Raw genomic sequence first — 13,809 nt, forward strand, 5'->3', positions numbered from 1 at the left:
AAACCAACTCCATATTAGGTGTCTTTAATGACTGTGCATATTCTTCAAATTTCATCAATAAAAATGACCATGTTAGGCACAATGATACTAATTTTGTTCATGTATGTCAATACACTTGATGCCGGTAAGGCTGGCACAGGTTTCATGGTATGGTATGGGTATATTGCCACAAAGCAATGTGTGGTTTACATGGTATACAGCTTTGACCTTAACGGTATTAAACGTCTTTGGTATGAATTGGAACGCTGACTGCACCCCAGGTCTCCTCAACCTACATCAGTAACTGACTTTTCTAATGCTCTTGTGGATGAATGAGCACAATTAGCAATAGTCAGGGGAAGTGGTAGCATTGTGGTTAAGACTCTGAGTTGCTCTAAGGTTAAAAGGGTGGAAGTTTGGGGGTTCAAGTTCCAGTATCGCCAAGCTGTTGAGCAAGAGCCTTAACCTTCTCTGCTCCAGACCTGCTGTATCATGGCTGACCCTGTACTCTGACCCTAGCTTTATAACAATCTTTCAAATAAATAAATTGAATGTGCTGTAATGTACATGTGACAAGTAAAAGCTTCTTAAATCTCCACAAGCATACTTCAAAAATCTAGTGGAGCATCTATACGGAGTTATAATAGCAATTGGGGACCAAATGTGGAATGTGATATTCAAAAATGGGATGGGAGAAAACCAGCGAACCCAGATGAAACCCCTTCGTATATTAGTAGAATTTGCAGATAAACTCCATACAGATTGTAAACCAAAGCTAAGGATGAAACCCTGTACCCATGCCTATGCTGTACCCTGGAGGAGTTGTACCAATGTTTCAGAAACCATAAGATGGCTGGCCTTCTCTACTTTTCTCTGACAGTGTGAATGAGTACTGGAGAGAGGGATGCCTCGAACTTTTAGTTTGGCACCATCGTGTTCCACCACTTCCTTTTACTTCCTGTTCGTACTGTTGTTTATCAGGACTCATCTGGATATAAAGACACGTCAACAGCGCCTCCATCTTAGATAGGTCCACTCCATTGACTTTAGTTACAAATAAATATATTTTCGGACAATGCCAGTACAGTGCGCAGCGTACGGCTGTAAGAATCGGCGCAATGCAAACCTGAGAAAACAAGGGGTCACTTTCCACAGGTGAAATTTCCGATCATATACGTGTGTGTGTTTCTGCGCTGAGACAGGGGCTAGCCTGCTATTTAGCTTAGCTAGTTAACCATAACCGATCACAGTGTGTTTATACCTAATAAATGCGATCACTTGATGCTTGACCTTTTAACGTTTTGTAATGATCGGTGATGTGGAAAAGATGGAGTCGGATTCATTTAAAGCAACGCGGCTGGACTAAGATGAACTTTATTAGCTGTGCTTGTAATCAGGTTGCTCCGGTGTTGTAGATCTGAGATTTGAACTCGGTTTGCAGTCTCTCATCGCTGCACATCAGGTTTGCACACGAAATCTAAACAACACCTAAAACATATAACGGACACCTTAATGCTTTCAGTGGAAGTCTAAAGGCCAGCCGGATATGCGGTTCCTCTACACTTCCCTTCGAGACTCCGCCCACTCCTGCTGGGGGGGAATGCTTCAAACACACCTGTAGCTACATTATAACTCTTGATGTGATAAAAAAAATACTTCCAAAGTCATAACTATTCCCCACTATGCAGGTCGTACAAAAAAATTTGAAAAGGGGGCGTGGCTAAAATACATTATGACGTAATACTACTTAATATAAAGTGGTTGATTGTTACAATTCAAAAGATTATCTGACAATAACATGTTCACAAACCTACAAGGTAAATGAGGGTTAAAGGTCGTATTATTTTCATGGTGTGGTGATACCACTTTCTGTTTCTAGGCATTCTTTTGGATGATGCCATAAACCATTCTAATACCTAAAATGAAACTTTTATTTAAACTATGTTACGGCGCTTAATTTATTTAAAATATCGAAGAAAAAAACAACAACTATAATCGACATTGAAAAGCAATCATTAGAAATTAAATCTCAGGTTTGTGTGTGTGTATGTGTATTAGAATGAACAAATATACTAAATGTGTTTACTGTGGACAATATTAAGGGGATTCTAAAGATTAACCATTTTCTAAATTAATTTAGTTAGTTTGGGGAACAATGTTGTACTATCACAAAATGGCAAAAAAAAAATTAACAAAAAAAATAATTTAATAAAATGAATGTGTTCAGGTAACAATTGGTTGCTGTGGATCTATTTAACATCATGCTTAATGTTGATTCATCTGAAATATACACAAGTTATCCTACAGGACTGTTAAGCTATGTTTAATATGTTTATGTTTTCTCAAATTCACTCATGACAAGTAATATATGTGTAAAATGTGTCTCAAGGTTTCCCACTGATGCTAAATTGAGAAAAATTTGGGAGAATGCACTCAGAAAAGAGGGATTTTCAGCCACTCCACATTCAGTCCTGTGCAGCCAGCATTTTACAGAGGATGCCATTGACAGAACTGGGCAGATTGTCCGTCTCCGTGAAGGAGCCATCCCATCAGTTTTTAATTTTCCAGCACACCTCCAGAAAGTATGTTTACACCTTTTAAAGATTATACATTGTTTGATGATTTTTATCTCTAAAACAGTTTGATAAAGTGACAACGTACATTATTGTTAAGTAATTTTTTTATGTTAAATAATATATTTTTAGAAACCTGTTAAACCAAGAAAGACTGTAACATCACAGAAGGCTGCTGCTCCATTTGAAGTAGTGGTGGTGAAAGCAGACAGCAATGCCAACAAAGGAGAAACAGAAACTCTGGTTTGTGATGTAAGTAACGGTCGATTTGTTAAAAACTTTTTAACCAAGTAAATGACTGATGTGGACGTGCACAGAACCTGACTATTTTTTTCCTTTATTTTTATTTATTTTCCCTCTCTGAGCAGGAGCATTCTTATGCACTGGATCCTTCACCAAACAGGGTGAAAGACAGATTGGCACAGGCCCTGGCAAACATGGAACGCCTCCAGCGTCAACTCCGTAATGCTAAGGACAGAGAAAGGAGGTGCAAGACAACACTAAAGAGTGCATTGGATGACCTTAAAGAAAGAAATCTCATCACCGATGAACTTCATCAAAGACTGGACATGTATTCAAGTCTTTAGAAATCCCCAAATCTTGCGAACTTTTTAAAAATTGCACAGTGCTGCTTTAAAAGGAAATATGAATTATGTGAGTTTTGCAGCACAAAAGAGAAGGGCGGTATGTCAGTAAATGTGCTCATTCTCCAAAAATCTTGTTTAAATGCTCCATGCATGCCATTCCTTTTGGATTTATCCTTTGAAGGCCCTCTTTGTGTTACCCTGGTGCTTGTACTGGATCCGGGAGCTATCTTGGATTCCTCACCGTTTTGCTGGAGCTTTTCCTTTGCCACCTTATACAAAACGACTGTGTTCGATGAATTATGTAAAATAGCTTTAGCCTGTAAATGTTGCCTTGTTTTTGCAAATAAATGTATACTATTTTGTAGTTTTATTTACCCATGCTCCGGCTGGCCTGCAACTGAGGAACTCATCAGCTATTAGTGATCATGTGAGATTGATTTTATGCATTCTGACTGCTAATCAAATATTTAACAGTCAACACTTTTTATCCATCTTGCCATCCATTTTATTTAATTGATCCTAGTCATCGTCACTTCGCACTGCTACTTCAGCAGTGGTGTCGGGTTTGTCATTAGCTACAGATGTTATCTCAGCACGCTTTAACACTGTATGACAAAACATGTCATGGTAGGGCCTATGTTGCATTAAACATAGCACAAATGCTGTATAAATAACTGACAAGATTAGCTTACAAATTTTGGTTTGCAGAATATTCTGGCAACATTTGTTCTCATTTCCACAGACCCAAAAAAAAAGACTTTTTTTAGTTTTTAGTTACTATTTCAGGAAAATGTACAGAAATATGTATACAAATATAACTATAAAACTAGGTTGACAGAAAATGTTCACATTGTTGTAACACATTTTGTTTATTCCCTCTTTTTTTCAGAAAATTGCTAAACATTTGGAAATCTTACTAAATAGAAAATTTCACTGTCAGTTGTGAGCTTTGTAGGTTTTCAGAACGAACACAATGCTCCCATAAATTTATCAAAACGTTGCAAAAATATCCAAAGGGAAAGCATGTACTACTATTAGTTAACTACTGTGTTTAATCCGACAGTAGCATTTCAGTTAAAGCACGGAAAAAAACAAACGTAATTTAAAATACTATCTATATTTATCTATATTTATCTATCTATCTATCTATCTATCTATCTATCTGTGTGTGTGTGTGTGTGTGTGTATATACGCATGTGTGTGTGTGTGTGTGTGTGTGTGTGTGTATATATATATATATATATATATATATATATATATATATATATATATATATATAGTGTATAAATATTTTGTTATCAAAATAAAAAGCAACACGTTTTCCCTGTATTTGTCCAGTCAAAATGGACAAGTGGCCAATCAGAATCGCATTCGTCAAAAATGGGCGTGGCTTGTCGACCCAGGCGCTGTCTGTACAGTGACTGTCAAAGGAAGCGGAAACTGTAAACACTGAGCATGGCAGAAGTTGGCGTAAATAAAAGTGATTCTACGGATGTTCTACAGAGGTAGTTAGTGTAAACAAAATTACAAAAAGATTATAGTATTATATTAAACGCTTTTGGTGTGGTCTTCCTGGTCCATTCCAGTGTCTTTGGTCATTGTCATGTGACTGTGTAATGCAAATCATTATAGTTAACTGCATGGACTTTACTTTTCAGCGTCGTACCAGATGATGAGGGAAAAGACAAGTTTAAGAGAGCCGAACACATCTTGTTTTACAAGTAAGTTTTCTAAGCCATGCAAGAAGGATTTTATTGATTCATTAATTTGCTTCTTTGATTAATGACTTGAATACCTTATACAGGAGACAGAAAGCCAAAGGTGCGTCTCAGTATTGTGCCTTACTGGACACTGTAGTTCTGCAAGAGAGAGCAGCATCTGTGGAGCTTTTGGAGTCCAGCTCTCAGGTACACATTTCAGCCATGTAGTGTTTCTCTGCACCTGTAGATACTTGATTAATAATGGCAGCATATGCGCCAGTATTACCAGCTAAACAGAGAGGACAAAGCATTTGCATGCAAGCGTACAAATATAGAATATATATGTGTAATATGATATGCCTACATTGAACAGGAGCATTTTCTTTTGCAAATCCATGAAAGTTCTAATGGAACACTGAGATTTACCATTGATGAACTGCAGCCTGTCAGAGAACGCTATAAAGCTGCAGATGTCTTGATTGGGGAGACAAACTATGAACAGTAAGTCTTAAACTTAAGAAGATTCTTGAGTTCTTGAGATGCATCGAATGCAGAACACTGAAAAATGAACACTGCATGCCCAGCTTTGATCGCTTTTAAAATATAAACTTGAGTCTAAATTTTTTTCTATCCTGAAATGTATATCTTATAGGTTGAGGATTGAGTGGAAGAGAACTGACTGTGTTTCTCTGACATGGGGTTCAGGGCAGTACCATGTGCAGGTCTTTGCCTTTCCATTTAAATTAGAAATTGTCTATGAGGAAGAAGTGATGGTGACATTTAATCCTGAAGGAAGACTCTGCTTTGAGACACAGTTTAATCTTGCCAGGTAAATGGATAATCGTCACCTGTATATTCCATTTTAGAAGCCATTCTAGATGCACATGACAAATTTCTATTAACTACACTAAATTCTATTTGCATTTTTTACAGCCCAATCTCATGTTCACACCAGGCAAGAATCTAACGTATACACATACAATGCTTCTTCATCATCATTGTTGTCATTGTCTTCTGCTGCTTCTTCTTCTTCTTTTATTATTATTATTATTATTATTACTACAGTATGACTGCATTGGGTATGTGGGCAAACTTTATTTCTCTAAATTCACAGGGTGAAGAAAATCCTTCAGGGGTGTTGAAGGAGACCTTCAGACAGTTTGAAGACATCAAAGCACATGGTGTGTCACAGTGTTGCTTAAGATTAAAATTTCAGTTGGAGATTGTATAAAGCAAATCCATATATATGTGTCATTATTTTTAATACAGGCAACAGTTCAGTGGGTATTGACCTTAGGCTGCATGGTTTCAGCCATATTTATGGCATTCCAGAGCATGCTGATTCTTTCCAGTTGAAAGACACCAGGTAGAGTCAATCCTTCATATATTTTTGCTAAATAAAAAGCGATTCAAAATGTAAATGGACCTTCGCCAACTTCACACTGTGTCTTACAGTGGCAGTGAGCCATATCGATTGTACAACCTGGATGTGTTTGCCTATGAGATCAACAGCAGACAGGGGCTTTATGGTTCAGTTCCTCTTCTGCTAGCTCACAAACCAGACAGGACGCTGGGGGTGTTCTGGCTTAATGCCTCTGAAACTCTTGTTGATCTGCAGTATGGCTCAACCTATTCAGAGGTATCATTCTGACAAAAAAATCTTATTGGCAACCAATGTAGATACAGTATCTCACAAAAGTGAGTATATCCCTTACATTTGAGTGATAATTTTAGTATATTTTCTCAAGGGACTATACTATAGAAATGAAACTCGATTTATTTTTGAGTTGTCAATGTACAGAAAAAGTCTGATTTGAAAAGTTGATTTGAAGTGAAACATTTGGAGGTTGCTAAATAATAAAACCATCAATACAGCACATGGTGTGTTTTTCAGCAGGGAGAGGATGGCCCACCGGTGAAGAAGAGCAGGGTAAATCCTCAAACTGATATGAGCTGGGTTTCAGAGAGTGGACGAATTGATTGTTTTATACTTCTTGGACCTTCACCTGCCCAAGTGTTTTCACAGTATGCACAACTTACAGGTACTCCCTGTGATAATAAATATTATTAAGTACGCAACACACAGTTTCCAGCTTTTAAGTAATGTTTAATCTCAAGGCCAATTCACATAGAAGTAATTTATGTATTCTGTTACACAAAACAGACCATCCATTGCATTTATTTTAACCAATTATTCAGTTTCATGATGCACACAACATGCAACATGCATCCTACAGCATGCTATTTTTTACAAATTCATTTTAACAGCACTAATTTCATTAACGTGATAAATGCAGCACGCATTTCTGTTTGATCATTTTTATTACAAATATATAGATATATCAGATATAAAGAAAAATAATAAACTCCACCAAAACATGATTTGTAGTCACTAAACTTTAGTTGTACTGATGGGCCAAGTCTCAAATCAAGCACCAAAATCCGCCATGATGCACACATATGACAATTAATACCAGCCATGTGAAAACATAGAAAAAACCTCTGAGTGGTTCTGACCAATTTTCAAACATTTACAAGAATATTTTTTTTTCATGCTCCATGTTGAGTTAGTTTGGTTTCAATAATAATAAACAAACATTTGCATAAAGCATCCACATTTGTCTAGCCCCATGTTGATTTTTGTATAAAAAAGTTAAAAAGTATTCATTTAAGGTACATTTATAACAGATAAAAGGTGTGATTTAATTGCGATTAGGAGTTAACTCATGACAATCATGCAATTAATCGGGATTAAATATTTGAATCAATTGACAGCCCTAATTTATATATATATATATATATATATATATATATATATATATATATATATATATATATATATATATATATATATATATATATATAATTAACAAGTATTTGCTAGTATTTGTGTTATAATAATTCCCAATACTCTAAGATGGGTAATAATGATATTCATAGCCTGATGGACATAGACATGCTGTTTGTTCACTGTCACAATATGTTAAATTAGATTGTTATGCCTGCAGATGTAACTTTAACTGTTAACAGTGTTGGGGACTGATACTCACTTACATATTTAGTATAAAGAACATTAGAAGGCTCTGTATTTTTTACAAAAATTTCAAATGGAAGGATTATACAATTCTCTGTTGAATTAAAATATATGTAGTAGGGTTATTCACATGATTTTCTTTTTCTCTGTGCACAGGGTATCAAGCATTGCCACCTTTGTTTTCGCTGGGATATCACCAGTGTCGCTGGAACTACTTGGATGAAGAGGACGTGAAAGCTGTGGATGCTGGCTTCGACCTCCATAACATCCCTTATGATGTAATCTGGCTGGACATAGAACACACTGAAGGGAAGCGTTATTTCACCTGGGACTCCAAACTGTTTTCTAACCCGGTGGACATGCAGCTCCATCTGCAGAGAAAGAAAAGGAAGGTGGGTTATAACTCATAAGTTATGGTAATCTCTTTCTGTCTAACTTCCAAAAATACTTTGTTATTAAGGGGCATATCCAGTGTCACAATAGTTTGCTATTTTATGTATTTTAGTTGGTGGTTATCAGTGACCCTCATATCAAGGCTGACCCTGACTGGCCTTTTTTCTGTGCAGCCAGAGATGGAGGACATTTTGTAAAGAACAAAGCTGGTGGTGTTTATCATGGATCATGCTGGCCAGGTATAGTAATGTCTGTATTATATCTCAGCATTTCACATTTCAGTCCAAGGTGTGTTTGGGTTGTTTTTTAAACTATAATGTAGATTTTTACCATTCAAAATCCTTGGAAATTTTTCAGTGATTAAACCAGTGTTTTGAAAGCTACATGTTTGTAACTGTGGTGTGTCTTTAGGTGATTCCTGCTATTTGGATTTCAGTAGCCCAAGGACAAGGTCGTGGTATGCCAGGCAGTTTTCATTTGACAAATATAAAGTAAGCATGAACAGAATAGTTGCATACTTTTTCTCTGATCTGTATGAATGCTCTAACTAATCCCATGCAAATTATCTATATATCCCTACCTTTTCTCTATATATTGTTGAATGTCTTTATGGACTAGGGGTCTACAGAGTCCTTGTTTGTGTGGATTGACATGAACGAGCCCTCTGTCTTTAATGGACCAGAGCAGACAATGCCTAAAGACGTGGTTCATTGTTCAGGCAGGGAACACAGGGAATTACACAACCTGTATGGCTTCTTCCAGGTTAGAGCGTCAATAAAATTCATCCTCATTTTGCACTGGTGAATCTTAAGCCAGTACAGGTCATCACAGTAATATTCTCTCAACAGCATATGGCTACTGCTGAGGGTTTGATAACTCGATCTGGTGGCTTGGAGAGACCATTTGTTCTTTCACGTTCCTTCTTTGCAGGGTCTCAGAGAATGGGTAAGCCCAAACCCGTAGGTCTGTTTTCTGTTGGCCACTACTTCCATATTAAATGATTGGAACTGTATGGTTTTACGGTGACAAGATCGACACTGGGTGGATCTAGCAGCACCAGTTGCTGATTGGTTATGGATATAATGTCATTTAATGTGTAATTCTACATACACTGAGAAACACCACTTATATATATATATATATATCTTTATTTTTTTTTTATTTTAAAATAAAAAAAAATATTTTTTTTTACACATACAAAAAATACTTCAAAACGTTTTCTGGTCATGTGAGGTGCAAAACATGATACAGATATTTTAAGTTCTAAAACAATAATGGCCAATGATTGAATCAATGGGGATTTAAGCAACAAGTTCTATCACTTTCCTTTAGCTCAAAGTGTTTCATATTTTCCCACAGGTGCAATATGGACAGGGGACAATGTTGCTACCTGGGACTATCTGAAGATCTCAATCCCTATGCTGTTGTCACTAAGTGTCACTGGAATTCAGTTTTGTGGGGGTTAGTTATTCTCTTTTAATGGATGCCAATAAAGGCACAAACATTATGATTTTAAAAATATTATACAAGGAAAAAAGATAATGGCTTGTATATTTGCAGCTGATGTAGGAGGCTTTGTACAGGATCCTGACCCTGAGTTGCTGGTGCGCTGGTACCAGGCAGGGGCGCTACAACCCTTCTATAGAGGCCACTCAGCTAAACAGACCAAACGGCGTGAGCCATGGCTGTTTGGAAACACAGTCACTTCAGCAGTACGATCGGCAATTAAGCAGAGATACTGCCTCCTGCCTTATTGGTACACTCTCTTTCACCTAGCCCATACCTCAGCACTGCCCCCAATGAGGTACACACATTTTTGTTTTAATTGTTATTTGTCTTGACTAAATGTTTTATCCTGGTCAGGGTCAAAAAGGTATTAAATTAGTGGGGAAATATGTCCTAGATTGATGAATTAATTACTACATAATATATATATATCTTTTTGTAAAATACATATGCAAGATATTAAAATAATTATATATATATATATATATATATATATATATATATATATATATATATATATATATATAATATATAAAATAAAGTTTTATATTATAAGTAGTAAAAAAATTAGTATTATAAGACTGATCCAGGATGTGCTACTGCCACGCCGTGGCCTCTCTGCGGTCTTTTTGCACTGTTTGTACTAGGATGCACTTTATGTGGCTTGGACAACTTATTTTAGTTGTTAGCTCCGTGTTCTGTTATGTAGCTCTATCTTTTGTTATGTAGCTCTTTGTTGTTTTTATGTAGCACCATTGTTCTGGAGAAACTCATTTCACTGTGTACTTCATCAGCTATATATAGTTGAAATGACAATAAAAGCTTCTTGACTTGACATAATGTAGTTTAAACAACTTACACTTAATGTCTAACAGCAGAAATGCAAATACAGCATCAATATATTTTACATATAATCCTTCCAAATGGTATGTCTAGCACCCACTAGTGTGGCTATGGTCTGATTTGTTGATGCACTTGATGTTTTATTAGAGATTTATTTTGGAAAAAAATTAATTTATTTTGCCTGTCTCAGACCACTGTGGGTGGAGTTCCCAAGGGAGATAGAAACCTTCACTGTGGAAAACCAGTACATGATTGGTAAATATAAATTCACATTTAAGCTAAAAGTATTCTATTTAAATTATTTATGTAATGTACATAAATACATACATTTTGGCAATATTGCTATGTATAATTTAAGGCAGTGCACTCCTGGCTTGTCCTGTGACTGACCCTGGAGTCACAGAGGTCAAGATTTTACTGCCAGGTTCAGATGAGGTCAGTCTTATGCTTATTAGTGTCGTTAGCAGTGCAGTGTGTGTACATATTGTATGTAAGCAGCGTTGTGTGTGGTTTTGTGTGGCAGCTGTGGTATGATGTCAGTAACGGTGAGGTGCACAGAGGAGGCAAGACCCTGACACTTCCTGTGACTCTGGAGACAGTGAGTCAATGCTCCATTACTGCACATTACAGTACACCCCCAAGCCAAACCACATGCGAGAGACTGTAAACACCTTATTCGGAAACCTGCGCTAACCTATTTAAATGTTGTTTTCCTTATTGTGCTGCATTTATTTTCCAGGTGCCTGTGCTCCAGCGTGGAGGAACCATCGTGACCAGAAGAACAGGCTGTGGTTCCTGCACTGCTGATCTCCAACAACATCCCTTCACTCTCACTATAGCTTTGGATTCGAAGGTGATAATTTAGCAATATTTGGATAGATTTAATCATTTGCAGTCTGTTTGTGAGAAAAATTGGAAATATATTATAAATGATATGCCAATGCCCACCCCATCCATTAATAAATAATGCATTTTTAATGGGAAGTTCCATCTTTTGCATAGATATTTTATATATCATTTGTTTTGACTTAATTCTTTGTTTACTTTTATTCTGCTGAATACTGTATATTAGCTATTCCATTACATTTATATAGATAATGATTATGTTCCCTTAATGTTGATGACCAGGGTAAAGCTGAAGGTCTGCTGTATGAGGATGATGGACACTCCTTCAGCTATAGGGACAAAAAGCAGTACTGTTTGCGTAAATTCTCTATGCAGTCTGGCAGACTCATGAGCAGGTAGTGTGTGCATGCATATATATATATATATATATATATATATATATATATATATATATATATATATATATATATATATATAAATTAACAGTTCAGGCCACTAAGCTTATCATTATTAAATATAGAATTTCTGTCCATTTTCTTATGTACCTGTGGTGTTAATATTTAGCAGTGCAGATGAAGAATCGCTCTTTATCTCGGGTGGCAAACTCGAGTCAGTGGTGATTCTGGGTCAGAAGAGTATGCAAAGGAAACCAACACTAACATCAGGTGAGACATAATCACACCATTGTGCATATTATAAATGTATTTTTAAGAAATCATAAAATATAATGTCCAGTATAATATAATTTGTTTATATTTTAATTAGTTTTTAAGTAAGTTTTCCGCAGTCCCTGATGATATTGTACTATAGTACTAATTTGGAAATATTGAATACATAGAAGAAATCTTATAGTAAAGAATGTAGCTCAGTTTTAGACTATATTACTTTTTGATTTTGTATTAATCCAGTCCCTCTCTCAATCCAGCTTCTGGGAATACCACAATCTCATTTCAGATGGAACCAAAACAAGCTCTTCTGAAGCTGACTGGATTGGACCTGAAAATAGACACAGATTGGGAAATCATAATATAACAACATATAAGTAGGTAGTTAGGAAATCTTTAGCAGCAATTTTTGTTAGTTGCTGTGTATTTGAGTTTTATTGTTTTTATTGTAATTATATATTTTTAAGCATTGGATTTAAATTTGATTTGTTTTATGTGAATCATACTGACAAAGGCAAATAATCGTGAGATCGGCAATTCATTTTCTCAGTGGAACCCTTTCTGAACGGAACTCAAAACGGAAGTTGAAAATTTAAACATCTATTTGATTTATTTGCTTCCTGTTTTGTTTTAATGTCTAGCCATAAAGCCCTGCATTTATTTACATGATTTATGTAACTGTGTGATGTTTTGTTATATAAAGACATGGAAATGAAAACAACCTGTTGTGTTTGTGACCTTTTAATTGTACAAGATAGGTCTGTTATAGTTTTGTGATGCCCATGTTGAACACACAGACAGGTTTTTCACATATTTAGTTTTCTTTCAAATGCATAGATCATATCTACAGATTCAGTATCTACAGATAAAATATCTACAGATAAAATAGAAAACCGGCGGTCCTCTTATGCTATAGGAAAAATACATTTGCTACAGAATTTAAATCCACTCGTTTTTTTATGCCTTTATCAACTTTCAACTATCAACTATGATGAAACATCTTGACCAGAGCGGACCCCTTCCCAATGACAGTGTCCCCACTCTCAGTACATGGAGGGGTTGATGAGTATGTAAATTATGTAAATCACACAACCAGGTCTTTTAGGTTGATAGACCTTAACACAGTTGAACCCATCTGTGATATTTTGGACCCATATGTTAGAAAGCACTCTCTTTTCATCCTCAAAGCAAAAATTAAGGAAGCAACTTTTGGCAAACTAACATTTATCCCTCCAGTAAAATTCAGAGATGTGTTGAATTAATCAAACTGCACTGAGGAGGCCTGGGATGCCCCAACAAATGTGATGTGTATTGTGAAATGTGATGACAATGTGTATAAAGTGTTTAATTACAGGTTATGGATGCATGACAAATGTTTTGTATTCCAAAGTTTGAGGTTTGGATCTCTTTTTAATAACAGAGAGAATAAATCTCAGGTTAATGTCTTGGGAAGATTTGCATTTAAGGAATGAAGTTATATATTCAGTGGAACCCGCTTATCTCGACCTCGGTTAACTCGACAACCCTATTAAGTCGACGTTTTTGAAGTGGAACCGCCAAATTCTCACTTTGTCTTAGCATTTTTTATTGGTTATGTCGATTCTTTTATGTCGCCGAACCCTGATATCTCGAGCACAAGGGGGGAAAAATTTGCCATTTAACGTCGGTTATCTCGGTGCAGCC

At 36.1% G+C, this 13,809-nt stretch overlaps 2 protein-coding genes across 5 annotated transcripts; both read left to right on the forward strand.

Annotated features, from left to right (window-relative positions):
- Positions 1-946: 946 nt before the first annotated feature.
- LOC124390173 (THAP domain-containing protein 6-like) lies at positions 947-3,513 on the forward strand. The gene is made up of 4 exons (XM_046855956.1): positions 947-1,134; positions 2,369-2,561; positions 2,685-2,804; positions 2,921-3,513. The coding sequence occupies exons 1-4, from the start codon at positions 1,055-1,057 to the stop codon at positions 3,137-3,139; spliced, it is 612 nt and encodes a 203-aa protein (XP_046711912.1). The 5' UTR covers positions 947-1,054; the 3' UTR covers positions 3,140-3,513.
- A 1,033-nt stretch (positions 3,514-4,546) lies between these two features.
- Positions 4,547-12,866, forward strand: ganc (glucosidase, alpha; neutral C). Of its 4 annotated transcripts, none has more exons than XM_046856404.1 (24): positions 4,547-4,644; positions 4,798-4,860; positions 4,944-5,046; positions 5,213-5,340; positions 5,492-5,668; positions 5,773-5,794; positions 5,954-6,020; positions 6,109-6,205; positions 6,295-6,478; positions 6,734-6,881; positions 8,030-8,265; positions 8,379-8,505; positions 8,678-8,757; positions 8,885-9,028; positions 9,115-9,211; positions 9,626-9,727; positions 9,827-10,070; positions 10,806-10,870; positions 10,974-11,050; positions 11,139-11,213; positions 11,355-11,468; positions 11,744-11,856; positions 12,026-12,126; positions 12,387-12,866. In XM_046856404.1, exons 1-24 carry the CDS (start codon positions 4,595-4,597, stop codon positions 12,491-12,493), a joined length of 2,721 nt encoding a protein of 906 aa, XP_046712360.1. In that variant the 5' UTR covers positions 4,547-4,594; the 3' UTR covers positions 12,494-12,866. The 4 variants fall into 4 exon arrangements, with proteins under 4 accessions (XP_046712360.1, XP_046712362.1, XP_046712361.1 ...); XM_046856406.1 differs by having other exon boundaries at positions 12,029-12,126; XM_046856405.1 differs by having other exon boundaries at positions 6,737-6,881.
- The last annotated feature ends 943 nt before the right edge of the window (positions 12,867-13,809 follow it).

Source organism: Silurus meridionalis, chromosome 8, assembly GCF_014805685.1.
Source record: "Silurus meridionalis isolate SWU-2019-XX chromosome 8, ASM1480568v1, whole genome shotgun sequence".
In the NCBI taxonomy this organism is placed as follows: domain Eukaryota; kingdom Metazoa; phylum Chordata; class Actinopteri; order Siluriformes; family Siluridae; genus Silurus; species Silurus meridionalis.

What these genes read in the sequence shown, in the direction of transcription:
- LOC124390173 (XM_046855956.1), top strand. Translation starts at nt 1,055, where the DNA reads ATGCCAGTACAGTGCGCAGCGTACGGCTGTAAGAATCGGCGCAATGCA. An exon ending in CAAGGGGTCACTTTCCACAG is followed by an intron (nt 1,135 to 2,368) that starts GTGAAATTTCCG and finishes ATGTGTCTCAAG; the next exon opens with GTTTCCCACTGATGCTAAAT. An exon ending in TTCCAGCACACCTCCAGAAA is followed by an intron (nt 2,562 to 2,684) that starts GTATGTTTACAC and finishes ATATATTTTTAG; the next exon opens with AAACCTGTTAAACCAAGAAA.
- ganc (XM_046856404.1), top strand. Translation starts at nt 4,595, where the DNA reads ATGGCAGAAGTTGGCGTAAATAAAAGTGATTCTACGGATGTTCTACAG. An exon ending in TGCAGGGTCTCAGAGAATGG is followed by an intron (nt 9,212 to 9,625) that starts GTAAGCCCAAAC and finishes ATTTTCCCACAG; the next exon opens with GTGCAATATGGACAGGGGAC. An exon ending in TACTGCCAGGTTCAGATGAG is followed by an intron (nt 11,051 to 11,138) that starts GTCAGTCTTATG and finishes TTTGTGTGGCAG; the next exon opens with CTGTGGTATGATGTCAGTAA.